Source organism: Plectrocnemia conspersa, unplaced genomic scaffold, assembly GCF_051122295.1.
Source record: "Plectrocnemia conspersa isolate PC_06_02 unplaced genomic scaffold, ASM5112229v1 ptg000001l, whole genome shotgun sequence".
NCBI classification, from domain to species: Eukaryota; Metazoa; Arthropoda; class Insecta; order Trichoptera; family Polycentropodidae; genus Plectrocnemia; species Plectrocnemia conspersa.
Window position 1 is genome coordinate 16,104,440 of NW_028277165.1, and position 14,757 is coordinate 16,119,196.

Sequence of the window (14,757 nt, forward strand, 5' to 3'; positions counted from 1 at the left end):
ACAATAATTAAAAGTTGTTCCTGAAGTTTTGTAGATCAGATTAAGATTTTAAATCTCGATTTTTTTACAATTCACAAAATTTTAGTTGGACTTAGCAAACATTGCTACACTAAAACATATTAATAAAAATTATAAAAAAGAATCATAGTAAATTTAGTTTATTATTAAACAAAGGAAAATAAATTACGGAAAAAATTCAGCTACTTTTTTTCTCATGTCAGAATTCCATTGTGACTTTTGAAGAAGGGAGTACCTTAAAAATGTAAGTAAATCCCACATATTTTTCATTTTTTTTGAACCACGTGCCAATGTCAATCAGCTGACTTGTAGATACATTTTTTACCAGCTCATTTTATCTAAATATGGGGGCTATCATCTACCAGACAAACGACATCAATTGACGATCCCCCAGCTTCCAACCCTCATGGACCCGTGCCCCCATCGACAATTACGACTAAATAATAATCATACAGTGCCAAAACATTTCGAGGGGTCAGGGGTGACAAAAGCGAGAGATAATGTATGCAATTTTTTTCTTCAGTGTCTAATCTAAATTCACGCAATTGAAATCGTTTATAGTAAACCGCTTTCAAATGCTAATGGAATGCTATAGATATTATTATGTAATTAATGCGCGTGTACTTTTGGTATACTTGATTAAATTACACTTATAAATTATTATTATATAAGGCAGTGATACCCAAGTGGTATTTCTTCAAGTGTTAATTTAAAGTTTAGCGAAAAAATATACAATAATCGCTTTAGGCGCAATACTGTGTTTAAGCATTGAACGGATTCACAAGCTATTCGTTTTCGATTTATCTCATATTTTTCGTATGTTGTCTGTGAGTTTGAGAAAGCTGAAGAATTTATCGAATAGTCCATTTAGAGAATATTGCTGCTGTAAGTGAAAGTGTTGCGGAAGACCCGGAATTGTCGATTCGTCGGCGCTCGTAGCTTTTGGTCTTTTCTTATGGCTCCCTTTGCCGCATTTTGCATCTGGATTTACCCGTATAAAAATTATATAACACAAGAACTGAAGCCCAGAGACGATGGGGAGCAAATCATTTGTGCAGATTAAGTGTTAGAGCAGCAGTAATTTGATGGTGATTTTCAAATAAAATCTTTTTCTCTGATGAGGCATATTTTCACCTCCTTGGGTATGTTAATAAGCAAAATAGCCGAATATGGGGAGAGGAAAATCCTTTTTTGATTTATCATTACATTATCATCATAACAATCCCAAAAAGTGACTGTTTGGTGCGCATTGTGTTCAGGTGGCGTCAATGGGCGCTATTTTTTTTTAATCTATTAAGGATGGACTGTAACAGTCAACGGTGAGCGTTATATGCGCATGATAACCGATTATTTTTGGCACACAATCGAAGATAAGTGGTTCCATCAATACGGTGCAATTTGCCGCACATCTGATGTTTTGTCTAAACAGTTTCTAAGTCGCAAAGCTTTTGTAGCGTCAACAGGTCGCTAGGATCATGCAATTCAACGCCGTTGGATTTTTTTGTAAGGTTACGCTAGTCATGTCGTCGTGTCTACGCCGACAAGCCCGAAACGTTGAAGCACCTAAAAACCAACACCCGCCAAGTTATAACCGAGATACCACCCGAAATTAAAAATTACATATAAATGATCGGTTGATGCAAATAGTTCAGAGGCGGCCATTCAATGGTATTATTTTTCATAATTAATGAAATACATCAAAAAAACGATATCCTTAAATTTGTGCTTTTTTAAAAAGCACAAATTTAAGGATATCGTTTGTAAACTAATTCTAAGTTTGGAAACTTAGTTGAATTACCCTTCACTTGTATAGAATACTTTAATACGTTGAATATAAAATAATAAGGTGTAAAAACAGAAATTCGTTTTTAATGAAAACGTTAAACATGTTTTATACGTAAAACCTATACTGACTACTTCGAATGCAATTTTTGCTTTTAGTACGCATTTTACCGATTAGTTAATTTAAATACTGCAGTATAACAATTTATATATGTTAAATAAACTTACAGTAAACATTGTAATGTAACCGATATGCTTCGTATCGAAAAAACACAATTCCTGTGGATTTCTGATATTATTTTCAGACTCGTGTATATTTTTTATTATTTTTTTTAAGTTGACGACTACTGTTTTATTGTCCGACGCTATTGCGATAATAATTATACTTTTATACTATAGGGGAGTTCATTAAATAATTTACTCGCACAAAGTCACAGTTGACCGACAGGAAGGCGCGCGTCCCGGGGGTAGTTTATGTTCATCCTCCGTCGAAAGGGGAAGTTTTTCGGACACACCCTCAGTCGTCTTCTTGCGCAGGTGACGGGAAATTCGCTCCCGCGTCTATGTCTATTAAACTTCGTCGTCGTAGATATATTTATTTGCAATTAGCGCGGTAACGAGATCGTTTGCGCAATTCTACAGTGCGATAAATAAACGACCGTCGATTATTTGTAGCGTATGCGCATCGAATTGCGCATCTGCTATGGAAAATTCTTGAATAAGTCATCAGAGAAAAATCTGCTTTTCTGCGGTTTTTCCCTAATTGCTCGGTTTTTGAGCGCGCGTGTGGTCGATCGACTAGTATCGTCCGAGCTTTTCTAACTGACAAAAATAACGCAAACAACACTTGCAGGAAACACTTTCGAAAGTTGCAAAGGGTGGATGTGTCCGTTCTACCCCCGTGAATATGCGCATACGTAAAAAACGCATTATAATGGCCGAATTGTTGTAAAAAGTTAGCATTTCTGTTACGGCGAAAGGGGCGTCAGTAGTGCAGTTCGACACCTGTCGAATTTTGTGCATACAATTTACACAAAAATATAACCGGTTTTATTTTTAAACTATATATTTATTTAAATTTTTAATTTATTTGACTTTAGAAGTCCAAAAGCACGTATATCATCCCCAAAATGGTTTTACCGTTGCAGTCCAAAGGCATCTATGGTATGCCCAATATATTTTCTGACGCTATTTTAAATGATTTGATGCTAAAATTTTCATTCGTTTCTCACTTATTGTAAGTCATAATATTGTTTTAGAATGTCTTATTATGAGCGAAGGCATGATTTTATTGCTTTTGACGCGAATTCCGCCTAATTCATTTGAAGCGAGTCATTGCAAAAACTGTAACGAGTAAAAAATGTATTTTACCTTTATAAAAAAAATAGGAGTTTTAAGTTTTTATATTTAAATTTAAATTTAAATAAATAAAAATTTTAAATCAGATAAATGTTTGAAGAAAATTAATATTTTTTGCTTGTAATATTTTGCCAGAAACTATTTCACCAATATCGGGTGTAAATTGCTTAGATAATGTTGTCTTCAGCGTGGAACGGGCGGTAACGGCATGATTTTATTGCTTTTGACGTGGATTTTTGACTTCTGAGAATGAATAATTGTTTTTTGCGCTTTCCTATTGGTCAAAATCCGATTTAGATTTGCTTCATTCGATTCTCACTTATTGTTAGTTGTAATATTGATTTAAAAACTCTTAATATGAACGCTAGGTAACCGAGCGTTTCCACTGTGACGGCGACGGCACGATTTTATTGCTTTTGCCGTGGATTTGTGTTTTTTGAGAAGGGATAATTGTTTTTTTCGCTTTCTTATTGGTCCAAATTCGGTTTAGATGTGCTTCATTCGATTTTCACTTATTGTAAATCGTAATATTGCTCTAAAAGTCCTAATATGAACGCTAGGTAACTGCGACGGCGACGGCACGATTTTATTGCTTTTAACGTGAATTCTAAACATATTTTTTAAATATTTTATAAAATCGAAATATTAAAAAAACGATCACTGACTGGCTAACTTTAGCCCCCCTGTAAAAAGTTTAAAATACGTCCCTGCATTTGCGTGATTATTGACAGCTGTCTCATTTACAGTGCTGCCAACATATGAAACTCGAATTGGATTACCCTGCCAATTCTACATGATTATATTACTTATTGATAATTCACTTTTCTATAAATTATATTTAACTTGTACAAATTGTAGGTCTAACACAAGCAATAAAAAAATACGCAAGGGAGAAGTTGTAACATAAATGAACGATAAGTTCACTATTTTAATTTACACAACATACGAAAAATATGTTGTGTAAATTACAATAGTGAACAATTAACTATATACTTTTACAAGTACAGAACGAAGCATTCTTTCTTTTATTTTTGGATTCTTGGATGGATTTTTTTCATGTAGTGGTACCAACATCTGGAACGGTACATGGTTTACCCTAAGTAAATGATATACATATAAATAATATGTAAGAAGCTTAATTTTTGTGATTAATTAAATTAACTGCAGTGGAATCAATAAAAAAAAATTTTGTCCGGTAAAGGTTAAAATATTTCGTTAACACATGAGTGAATATTCGACGATTTCATTTTTCCAATCGAACGGAGATCAATAATACAAAATATTGTATGAGGGTAATTTAAAATCGAGTAAAAATCGCAACAATGCAGTCTGCGGTGCTAAGGCGCTATTGTTAGCCTACCGTCGAAATTCGCCGATAATAATCGGATAATAGTCGAGGAAAAGCGTCGCGCCGAGGAAAAGAACGTAAACAGAGGCAGCGCGCGCTATGACCGCGGCGTGCAATTCACGGCCGAGGGATTGCAGTGCGACGAGCGGCGAGCGGAGTGCGTAAATGCGCGCGGCGGGCGAGGGGGCCGAGACTGCAGGCGGGGGGGCCCTTCAGTGTGCGGGCGGCAGTCGCTCAGGTTGCACGATCCCTGCGAAGGGTTAGTTGTGCGTCGACACGCGGACCGCGCGCACGTCGCGCAGAGCTTTCGTCCACGAACGTTTCGTTTCGCGATCAAAATAGGGGGTAGGTCGCGACGCTTTCGATTCTTCTTTTGAATTTTTAATTTTGCGCAATTCGCGAATCGCTCCCGTTGCTAAATTTCGTATCTTTCGTATTTTCAGCCGAAGACGCCGCAGACATGGGGAGCAGCGAGGGTCAGACCTACTGCCTCCGGTGGAACAACCACAAGACGAACCTCGTCGAGATCCTCGACATCCTCATTAAGATGGAGTACTACGTCGATTGCACCATCGTGGTCGACGAGCACGTCCAGTTTAAGGCGCACCGAGTCATACTCGCGGCGAACTCGCCATACTTTCAGGCCATCCTGATGGACGTGCCGATGGACCACTGCAGCATCCTCTTCCCGGGCGTCAAGGAGTTCGAGATGCGCGCCCTGCTCGAGTACATGTACACGGGCGAGGTGAACGTCACGCAGTCGCAGATCCCGCGAATAATGAAGATCGCCGAGCAGCTGGAGGTCAAAGGTCTCTTCGACATGACCGAGCTGCGCCAGAGCTGCAAACGGGAGGAGGAGGAGCGGTCTCCTCGCTCTCCCGGGTCTCCGCCTGCTTATGCGGCCGCGGCGGCGGCAGCGGCCCGCTCTCCTCCGATTCCTCTGCCCTCTCCGTACGCGCCGCCCTCGTCTACGCCGTACCGCATGCCTTCGGCGCTGAGCTCCTCGTACGAGACCCCCGGCGACATGAATCCTCTCAAGCGCAAGAAGCTCTCCAGCATGCTGATGGCTCGCGACACGCCCATCCTGCGGACAGTGCTGGCGCAGAGCGGAACTGTCGCGGAATCTTCGCCGCATCCGGTGATCCCTCGCGTCGAACGCCTGCACTCGAACGGATCCTCGCACGACTCTTATCGGGTTAGTCGATTTTCAGTATCTTTATAGTTATGTCCGTTTTTACCGACGATCTGACCTCTCGTTGCGATTTCAGCTGCATCACCGCTCGGACCCTTCTGAAGAGGCTCACTCGCCGTACACGGACAAGTCCTTCGACGAAGAGCAAGCGAATCGCTCAACGGAGCCGTCATCGCCTCCACAGAGCTTCGCCAGCGACTTGCGCTGCGGCATCGCTCCCTACGTACCGCAACAGAAGCCCGAGTGGAAGCGTTACAAACAGTACACTCGGACCGACATAATGTCCGCGATAGAGTGCGTCCGCAACGGAATGAGCGCGCTACAGGCGTCCAGGAAGTTCGGGGTGCCTTCGCGTACCCTCTACGACAAGGTGAAGAAGCTCGGCATCACGACGAGCCGGCCCATGAACAGGAGCGCGCGCAGGGACTCAAACGGCAGCCCCGGCTGGGTCGGGCACCAGGGCCGCGACGACGACCCTCCGCACCCTGCAGCCGCCCTGCTCGACGCCGGTTTCCTTCAGCAAGCGCTCGAGAGCAGGGAGCTCGGAGGACGCGAGGCCCTGCACGCGATGGCGATGGCCGCAGCGGTCAGGGCCGCGGCTCTCGCATCTCCTCCCGGACCGCCCTCGCCTGGGGTGCTCAAGTTCGTCAGGCGCGCCAGCCCCAGTCCTCCGCGCCTCAACGGCTTGCATCCCTCCGGGGGTGAGACCGAAGACGACGACCGCGTCGAGGACCTGTCCGTGGGCCGCAAGACGGACCCCGAACCCGCCGGCGTCATCGTCGGCCCGATCGCGATCAAGAAGGAGGAGCCGGTCAGAGAGTACCGGGAGGAGGCCAGAATTGGCCTCTCGGTCGACTGCGGGGACGGGGACTGATCGCCAGCGTCTTCGTTCGCCTCGCCTTCGGGGACAGAGTGCAATACGTATAAATATATAAATAATACAAAATAGGCGCGGGGACCACTTTTCGGACTGCGATGCGACGAAGCGCCGAAAACAAGACTGATATTCGATCGACTTCGCCGGCTCGGGCGAAAGACTGATTAATTATCGTACTAATAAGTTAATAAATGTTATATTGTAAAAAATATATGTATATCGCGGTGGTCGCGCGGCTAAATTTATATATAGCTCTCATTCGACGCGGCCGCCGAAAAAGACGTATTTATTGTAAATTAAAGTAAGGGCGCGCGAGACCGATCGAAAGTTGACGTTCTTTCGAATTTGCACTGCGTTTTCTGGTGTTAGGGTTTGACTTTTGCACTTCGCGTTCGGTCGCGTCGCAGAGCCGCATATAGGTTTATTTCGTTCGTCGTGCGCGCACCCGGGTTTTTCACGCAGCTGTGATTTTAATAGACTGATCGATTACTTGTGCAACTCGCTCGCGTTACCTCGCCATAGACTGAAGCGTACTTTCGCGTTTTTTTTAATTATTACTATTCGGCCGCGGCGTCGACGGCGGGCGCCGATATTGTTGTTTTTCGTCGCCGGTCGTACCTCCGTCGACGGACGTTCGCTCTAGTCCGTGCGTAATTTTCTTTTATACGATAGTATCCAGTTACTCGCTGTTGTTGAATGGTTCAAATTTTATCCTCCGACTTGACGAACGCGCGCCGTCGCGCATCCCGCGACCGCGCCAGCGGCGTCCGAGATATATGTCTATGTATTGTTTTTAATTATCGTCTGTGAACGTTTTACGTTTGTTATTTTATATTTGCGCAGACGCAGTTCGAATACCTCTACATTAAAATATTTATTTACCTCGTTAGTTACAAATGTCTATAATCTATATACTATATTATTAATATATTACGTAATTGATTAACGTTAACATTGATGCGAACGTATTCGAAGACTGAAAATATCTACGTTTAAGTTAGTTAAAACTATGTCGATTGTTATTATTATTATTATTATATTATTATTGTAATATTACGTACGAGAAACTGCAACGCGTTTATTATGTGCCTTTCTGAACGTTTTAGTTTTGGACATTCCATTAGTTTTATTTTATGTCGATTCGAGTTACTTTTTAAGTTGCCTAGTTGAAAGTCGATCGCCGATCGTTTGTTCGTATTCGACGTTGATTCGTGATGGAGTTTTATAAATGTCGCAAATTGAATGTGCCTGTACTCACATATTATTGTATTGTCATTTTTGAAACGTTTTCGTAATTATTATTCATCAATAGATATTTATTAGACTGTAAGATATTTGTTTATCGTATATTACGTGCATATATACATATATAAATAAGATTATGTTATCGTAATAAATTTTTGTTTAAAAAATAATACCCATCTCTTATTTAATAAATTTGCTGTAATATCATAAGACTGATGCATATATATGAACTACAAATTATCATAATCCATGCTTGCACTTTAAAATCAGATTCGTAAGTATAGTATATATTCGTAAGAATGTAAACATTTGTGTTAAGCACATAAATTATTTTATTTAGTAAAGTCTTAAACCAATAAATTAATAAAGTGCAACACTTCTTTTTCAAATTTAGCGAATATTTAAACCATTAAATATTTTACAAAAGGTTTCAAGTTTAACTGTCGAAGAAAAATAGTTTTTATTCCTTTAAATATATATATTTATTTTTGTTTTGACGCTAGTGTTGCCATATGGGAAAAACTCCCAGATCGCTAGGAATTGCCGACAGATTGATATATAAGAATAAAGTTTTTTTTCGTTCAAAATTCCCAATTTTGCCCATCACTAGGTGCAAAAAATCGATTCACTATATGGCAACACTGAGTAGCAAAAAAAAACAAGCCAAATTATTAGTTTAATAATATAAGTTAGCATTTATAATAATTTTAAAATTAATTTTTCATATTTAAAAAAAAATAAAAATTTACCCTTTTATTTTCAATTTAAAATATTTATTGCCAAAGTGTAAAAAAAAATTAATAATTGTATTTTTTTTGTTCTAGGAAAGAAGTCGTATTTGTTAAAAAATCAAATTAAAAATATAATGATGGATGCATATTTTTATAATAATATAAATCTACTCAAAAGCAAATTTGTATAAGAATAAAATATTTTTTAGTTTCTATCACTGTCCCAAAATAATAACTGAATTTGCTGATGCATATGCGAGAAAACATTTGAAATACTAAATACAATATTGTTAAATGTCATATTAAAATATTGTTTTTATTTGCAGCGTACTCAAAAAGCTTCGATCTAAATTTCGAGTATTTTTAATTTTCCCATATTCACACCCTGCTCAAAATATTTGATATTTGCACCAAATATCGACTTTGTCGTTTGACGTTTGTCGACGCCGTATTGTCATTTTTTTTTACTGGAAGTGAGGATATCCTAGCTGTTTACATACAAGGACGCTCTGTTGTTGCAATGGCGTTGCAACATATTTTCAAAACTGGTATTGTTTTATGAGCTCTTAATCATGTACAATTCGAATGGAGTGGGGCCTAAATATATTGATTGTTTCAAATCCATCTTTAAAAACGGTGAATGCCTTTTTTTGCATGCTACTGTATGTCTCCTAGTGTACGAAGAGTGACAGCTAAATGCATCAGTAATTATACATTCAATTCAGATTGTATTTTTATTGGTCCTAAGATGAAGAACATCTTTTTTATTGAATAATGCTCTGACACTTGTATGTGCCGTGATATTCATTTCACACGCCTATTTTCAATTATTGTTGATTTTTAGTAGCTACATTTTATTTTTTGTCGTTATATATTTCATTTAAATATTAAATTTCATCTTTACAGAACCTGATTTTGAAAATGAGAAAGAAACACTTGATTCTGTTTATACAATCGATACTAAAGTTGAGGTAAATGAAACGTAATATGTATCACTTAAAATATTTTTATAATATTAATTTTTTTTTTTCAGATTCTTGTAAAACGTGAATATGCTGACAGTAGTGAATATACACGCATAGAAGATGTAGATGACACGTTAGAAATAGGTTTGATATATTTATATATTGTATACTATTACATTTTATTATACAAAATTTATTATCGTTTATTATATGATTTCAGAGATGCACGATGTTAAAGATAATATACTTAAAATTAATAGGAATGATGCTGATGTAGCAACCCGGGTAATAGTCAAATTGATTTAGATTTCTACCTATTTAAATATCTGTGAACTTAAATACTGTTTTATTTTTGACCTAGTTTCCTGTTAAATGCGAATTAGGTAATAGCAGTGAAGATACGCATATAGGAGATGTAGACGATATGTTCGAAATAGGTTAGATATATTGTATACTAAGAGTGCTTTTTGTGTCATGCGGATTTCATCCATCTCACCGATGCGGACCGTCCGCATCTCAATATTTCATAGACCATTTTAGTGTGATGTGGACGTTAGGTGCAGCCGAGAACAAAAGCATCTGCATGAGCCCGTCCGCATCACACTCATCCGCATGCAGACAGTCGCCTCTGCTCTGTCACGCAGAGTGCATGTGCGGAACAGTACAACATGGAGTTGGAAACTGAATCCATTAATAATAAAGTCCATTTACTTGGTGTCCTGTGGAATAGAACGTTGCCATACTATAAAAACAGAGATGCTAGGTTAGCGGTCTGTCAAAAAATATTCCATGTTTTTAATCCCAAATATGAAGAACTATGCAAGGAGGAAAAAAAGTGTTTGGTAAGTACAATTATGCATTTATTGTATAGAAAATAGCCACAATTGTTTTTAATACATTGTTACTTTTATTCAAAATATATTTTTCTCTTGCCATGGTAGCCGCCCTTCATTTAAAAAATAATCTACAAATAACTCTTGCATTGAAAGACGTTCTATTTTGAAAACATTGTCAATGTAAATCTAATTCCAAAAGTACACTCAATGTACGTCTAGCTCAGCTAGTTCTATAATTAAAAATCTTCTTATGACAGTTAAATTTTTACGCGCATAAGGATGCATTACATGTGCCGATAATCCAAATGCTTTGTCACTAAAAATGACGAAAGGCAAAGTTGACCTTGATAAACATATTATTTCTGTAGATTGTATAATTGGTAACTGTCGAGGACTTGATATATTTAATGTATTGTCTTCAAGTTGTTCATATAATTGATTTTTTATAAAAATATATGAACCAGAGTGTTTCCATAAGCACCAACATTGATATACATAAAAAAATAATTATAGTTACAAAATTTATCTGCTATCTCTTCACATTGATGAAGATTCGGTTTCGGCATTCGTTCTGATGTCATGATCTCCCAAATAGCGATACATATTTTGGACTATGGTGCTCAATGTTGTAATTCCAATTTGACACATATGTATATTGCATATTGTAAATGTATTTACAGAGGCATGAAATCTGCAAAACATAAAATTAAATATTAATCATATTTTTGTTCCAAATAACAAAAAAAAGATTTTATAATTAACCTTCTATCAAAATGAACATATTAGTTAGGTATAACTTTTTCCTTTCAGATCAGAAGGTTCAGCAAAGATAGAGGACGGCGCAAGATGCCTTTGGTAAGTCACTGGAAAAATATCAACCATCGGAGTCGGGAAATATTAAGAGGAAGACGTACGTCTATTCCGAGATAATGTCGTTTCTAGACGAAAAAAACGCAGCAGCAGTGACAGAGGAGTCGACTTTGATACCACTAAACAAATTACCAACCAATTTGAGCAGAAAATCACTGTCTCTGAAGCCTTGTTTGAATTGCAGATACCAAAAACAAAACAAAATTAAAAAAAGACGAATTTCAAAGTAAACTTTTAAAATATTTGGATTATGACAAATCCGAAAACGAATTAATGAAAGAAGACTTGTCGTTCTTCAAATCCCTACACCCGTTTTAAAAAGTTTTACAAATAACCAAACACTTTTGTTTAGAACAAAAGTGTTAAATGTGGCGATGGAGGTACAGTCACAAAATTATGTGTATGGACCCAACACCAGCTAATTTGTACGTCACCGACGAATCTCAACCCGAAAGTACGCCATTGCACACATCTTTTTTAAATATTTAGCTTGTTTGTGCTATAATTCGAATTGTAAATTTTAGCTTTTCATTATGCCTTAAACTATTTATATAATTTGTTTGTGTTTATTTTTTTTTTTTTATACTGGTCATTATATGATATTATAAATAAATAATTTGTGTTTTCAGTTCAATTTTTTCAATTAAAATTAATAAGTTAAGTTAGTTCAATAAATGTTAATGAAACAATTGGTTTTATTTCTTACCTTAAAGTAACAGCTAAACGCTCTGCAGGTGTTATGGCGATTCTCCGTAAACTTTATACGGTAAGCTTATGCTCAATTTTTACAAAAGTTCATCAAATGTAGTAGAAGACATACGGAAATAATTAAAAAACTTTTCGGCGTCTTCTTTAAATTTTCCAAAATTTATGTAAGCAGCAATCAGTTTCTTCACAGAAACACTATACACGACTGTGCACGCCGAAGCTCCGCATGACACTAAAATGTTTGATGCGGACGGTTTGCATCGGTGAGGTGGACTAAATCCGCATGACACAAAAAGCGCCCTAATATTTTTTATTGTAGCATTTAAATTACTAATTACCATATTATTTCAGAGTTGCATGACATTAAAGACAATATAGTTAAAGTTAATATGATCGAGGTGGATATTCAAGTGGAAACGCAGGTAATAGTTAAATTGATTTTATTTTTTATGTATTAAAATATTTAAAATTTATCTAATAAATTCAATTTAAATTTTAGAAACCAGAATCAGAAAAACGTATCAGTGCTCAATATGAAGCCGTTGATATTCATAGTGTTTCTTATAAATTTGACTGTAATAAATGTGGTAAAGCATTCGAAACTAAAAGCAGATTTACAAGGCATATGAAAACTCATAACGATGCTTTTAACTTTGAATGTGAAATATGCGGAAAAGCATTAAAAAATATATTTACACTTTCAAAGCATATGAAAATTCATGACGATAGTCGTAACTTCGAATGTGTAAAATGTGGTAAAACATTCAAAGGTAATAGTAATCTTTCATATCATATGAAAACTCATAACATCGCTTATAACTTTGAATGTGATAAATGTGGTAAATCATTTAAAATTAAAAAATATCTTACACAACATATGGAAACTCATAGTGATGCTCCTGTCTTTGAATGCGAAAAGTGTGGTAAAACATTTAAAACTTATCAAAATTTTTCATATCATATGGATATCCGCAACAATGCTCATGACATTGAATGTGAAAAATGTGGAAAAGCATTCAAAACTAAGAACAAACTTTCAAAACATAATCGCACTCATTCCGATACTCGTGACTTTGAGTGTAAAATATGTGGTAAAACATTTAAAGTCAATAGTTATCTTTCAAATCATATGAAAACTCATAGCGACGCTCGTAACTTTAAATGTGAAGAATGTGGAAAAACATTTAAAACTAATCATAATCTTTCATGTCATATGAATAGTCATATTGTTTCTCGTAACTTTGAATGTGAAAAATGTGGTAAAACATTTACAAGTAGCCAAATGCTTTCGTATCATATGAATATTCATAGCGACGCTCGTAACTTTGAATGTGAAATATGCGGGAAAGTATTAAAAAATGTAGTCACACTTTCACAGCATATGAAAACTCATCACAATGCTCGTAACTTCGAATGTGAAAAATGCGGTAAAACATTTAAAACTAAAAAGGCACTTTCAGTCCACATAAAAACTCATAGCGATACTCGGAACTTTGAATGTGATAAATGTGGAAAAACATTAAAAAATAGAGTCATACTTTCACAGCATATGAAAACTCACAGCGATGCACGTAACTTTGAATGTGAAAAATGTGGAAAAGCATTTAAATTTAAAGCGGATTTATCACAACATAATCGCACACATGTCGACACTCGAAACTTTAAATGCGAACAATGTAGTAAAACATTCAAAACTAAACAAAATATTTTGAAGCATATGGAAACTCATAGTAATGTTAGTGTCTTAGAATGTAAAAAATGTTGAAAAACTAACTCATAAAAAGATATATACCCAATCAAAACAAACTGATAATAGATGATTGTAGTTTTTGATTTATGTGTAAGCACATTCATTTTTAACTAAAAAATCTTATGAAAACTTGTACAAAATGTGAAAATGCACTCAAAACAAAATTCTGTATTTCAATGCATATGAAAACTCATAGATCAAAGTTAAATTAATTGTCATAATGTTTATTCACCTCAGATTAGTCCTACATTGCTATTGATTAAATTGAGATAGATCGTAAGTTATATGATTTAAAATGCTCTACCACGCAAATTAACCAAGCTCATCGAAGTATTAGTGCTATACATATGTAAAATGGTTAAAATATATAGTATTTCAGTAAAAAGTTTTTGTCTTTTGATTTTCCTTTTAAATTGCCATATATCCCTTGTTCTGTGCTCATAGACTTAATCAAAACATAATGTATTAAGACAAAAATAAGAGTGGTGTGAATTGATCAGCCAATGAGATGCCTGGTTGATGTGTAACTATGTAACTATGAATACCATATGTAAATTAGTAGTACAGAACAGTGTTGTTGAATACCAAAGAGTCCAGATGAATCGAATTGCTGTAGCAGGTCGTTGAGTTTAAAGTAGAGTAGTCGTGGACATGGCAATGTGCTTAAAAATTAGAAATGAGCTAATAGGAGAGCACGATTTTAGATAACTCTTTTATATGTTTCCTGCATGCAGTTTGGGTGAATGGGGCAATGCTTGTTTAGACCAATTATAAAACTCAGTCTTTATAATGTACACTCTAATGAAAAACGAATATTTCTTCAGGATAATCATAAACGAACCTATTGTGGTGACTTCATGGCCCTTTTATGCAGATTAACAAGGAAAACGTTTTATCAAGCGTGACAATGATTTTTATTATGTGGTGGTGGTCATTGTTTATGTTTGGCTAATTCTCGTATATTTTAACGTAGCGATTTTTCTTGAGGGTTTATTGATGAAGCACCTTTGTTAAAATGTTTTTTGCATAGGACATTTCTAAAACGACCAAACAGGTTCACAGAAAACGAAGCAAAA

General features: G+C 36.5%; 2 protein-coding genes across 4 annotated transcripts; both read left to right on the plus strand.

Moving 5' to 3' along the window:
• The first annotated feature begins 4,753 nt into the window (after nucleotides 1–4,753).
• rib (BTB/POZ domain-containing protein ribbon) lies at nucleotides 4,754–7,908 on the plus strand. Its single transcript, XM_088182948.1, has 3 exons — nucleotides 4,754–4,852; nucleotides 4,951–5,702; nucleotides 5,776–7,908. The coding sequence occupies exons 2-3, from the start codon at nucleotides 4,968–4,970 to the stop codon at nucleotides 6,571–6,573; spliced, it is 1,533 nt and encodes a 510-aa protein (XP_088039074.1). The 5' UTR covers nucleotides 4,754–4,852; nucleotides 4,951–4,967; the 3' UTR covers nucleotides 6,574–7,908.
• A 1,063-nt stretch (nucleotides 7,909–8,971) lies between these two features.
• Nucleotides 8,972–14,066, plus strand: LOC148238991 (uncharacterized). Of its 3 annotated transcripts, none has more exons than XM_088192924.1 (7): nucleotides 8,972–9,100; nucleotides 9,459–9,523; nucleotides 9,586–9,661; nucleotides 9,738–9,802; nucleotides 9,879–10,359; nucleotides 11,164–12,353; nucleotides 12,431–14,066. In XM_088192924.1, the coding sequence occupies exons 1-5, from the start codon at nucleotides 9,073–9,075 to the stop codon at nucleotides 9,957–9,959; spliced, it is 315 nt and encodes a 104-aa protein (XP_088049050.1). In that variant the 5' UTR covers nucleotides 8,972–9,072; the 3' UTR covers nucleotides 9,960–10,359; nucleotides 11,164–12,353; nucleotides 12,431–14,066. The 3 variants fall into 3 exon arrangements, with proteins under 3 accessions (XP_088049050.1, XP_088049041.1, XP_088049033.1); XM_088192915.1 differs by having other exon boundaries at nucleotides 9,879–9,954; XM_088192907.1 differs by having other exon boundaries at nucleotides 9,879–9,954; nucleotides 12,283–12,353.
• The last annotated feature ends 691 nt before the right edge of the window (nucleotides 14,067–14,757 follow it).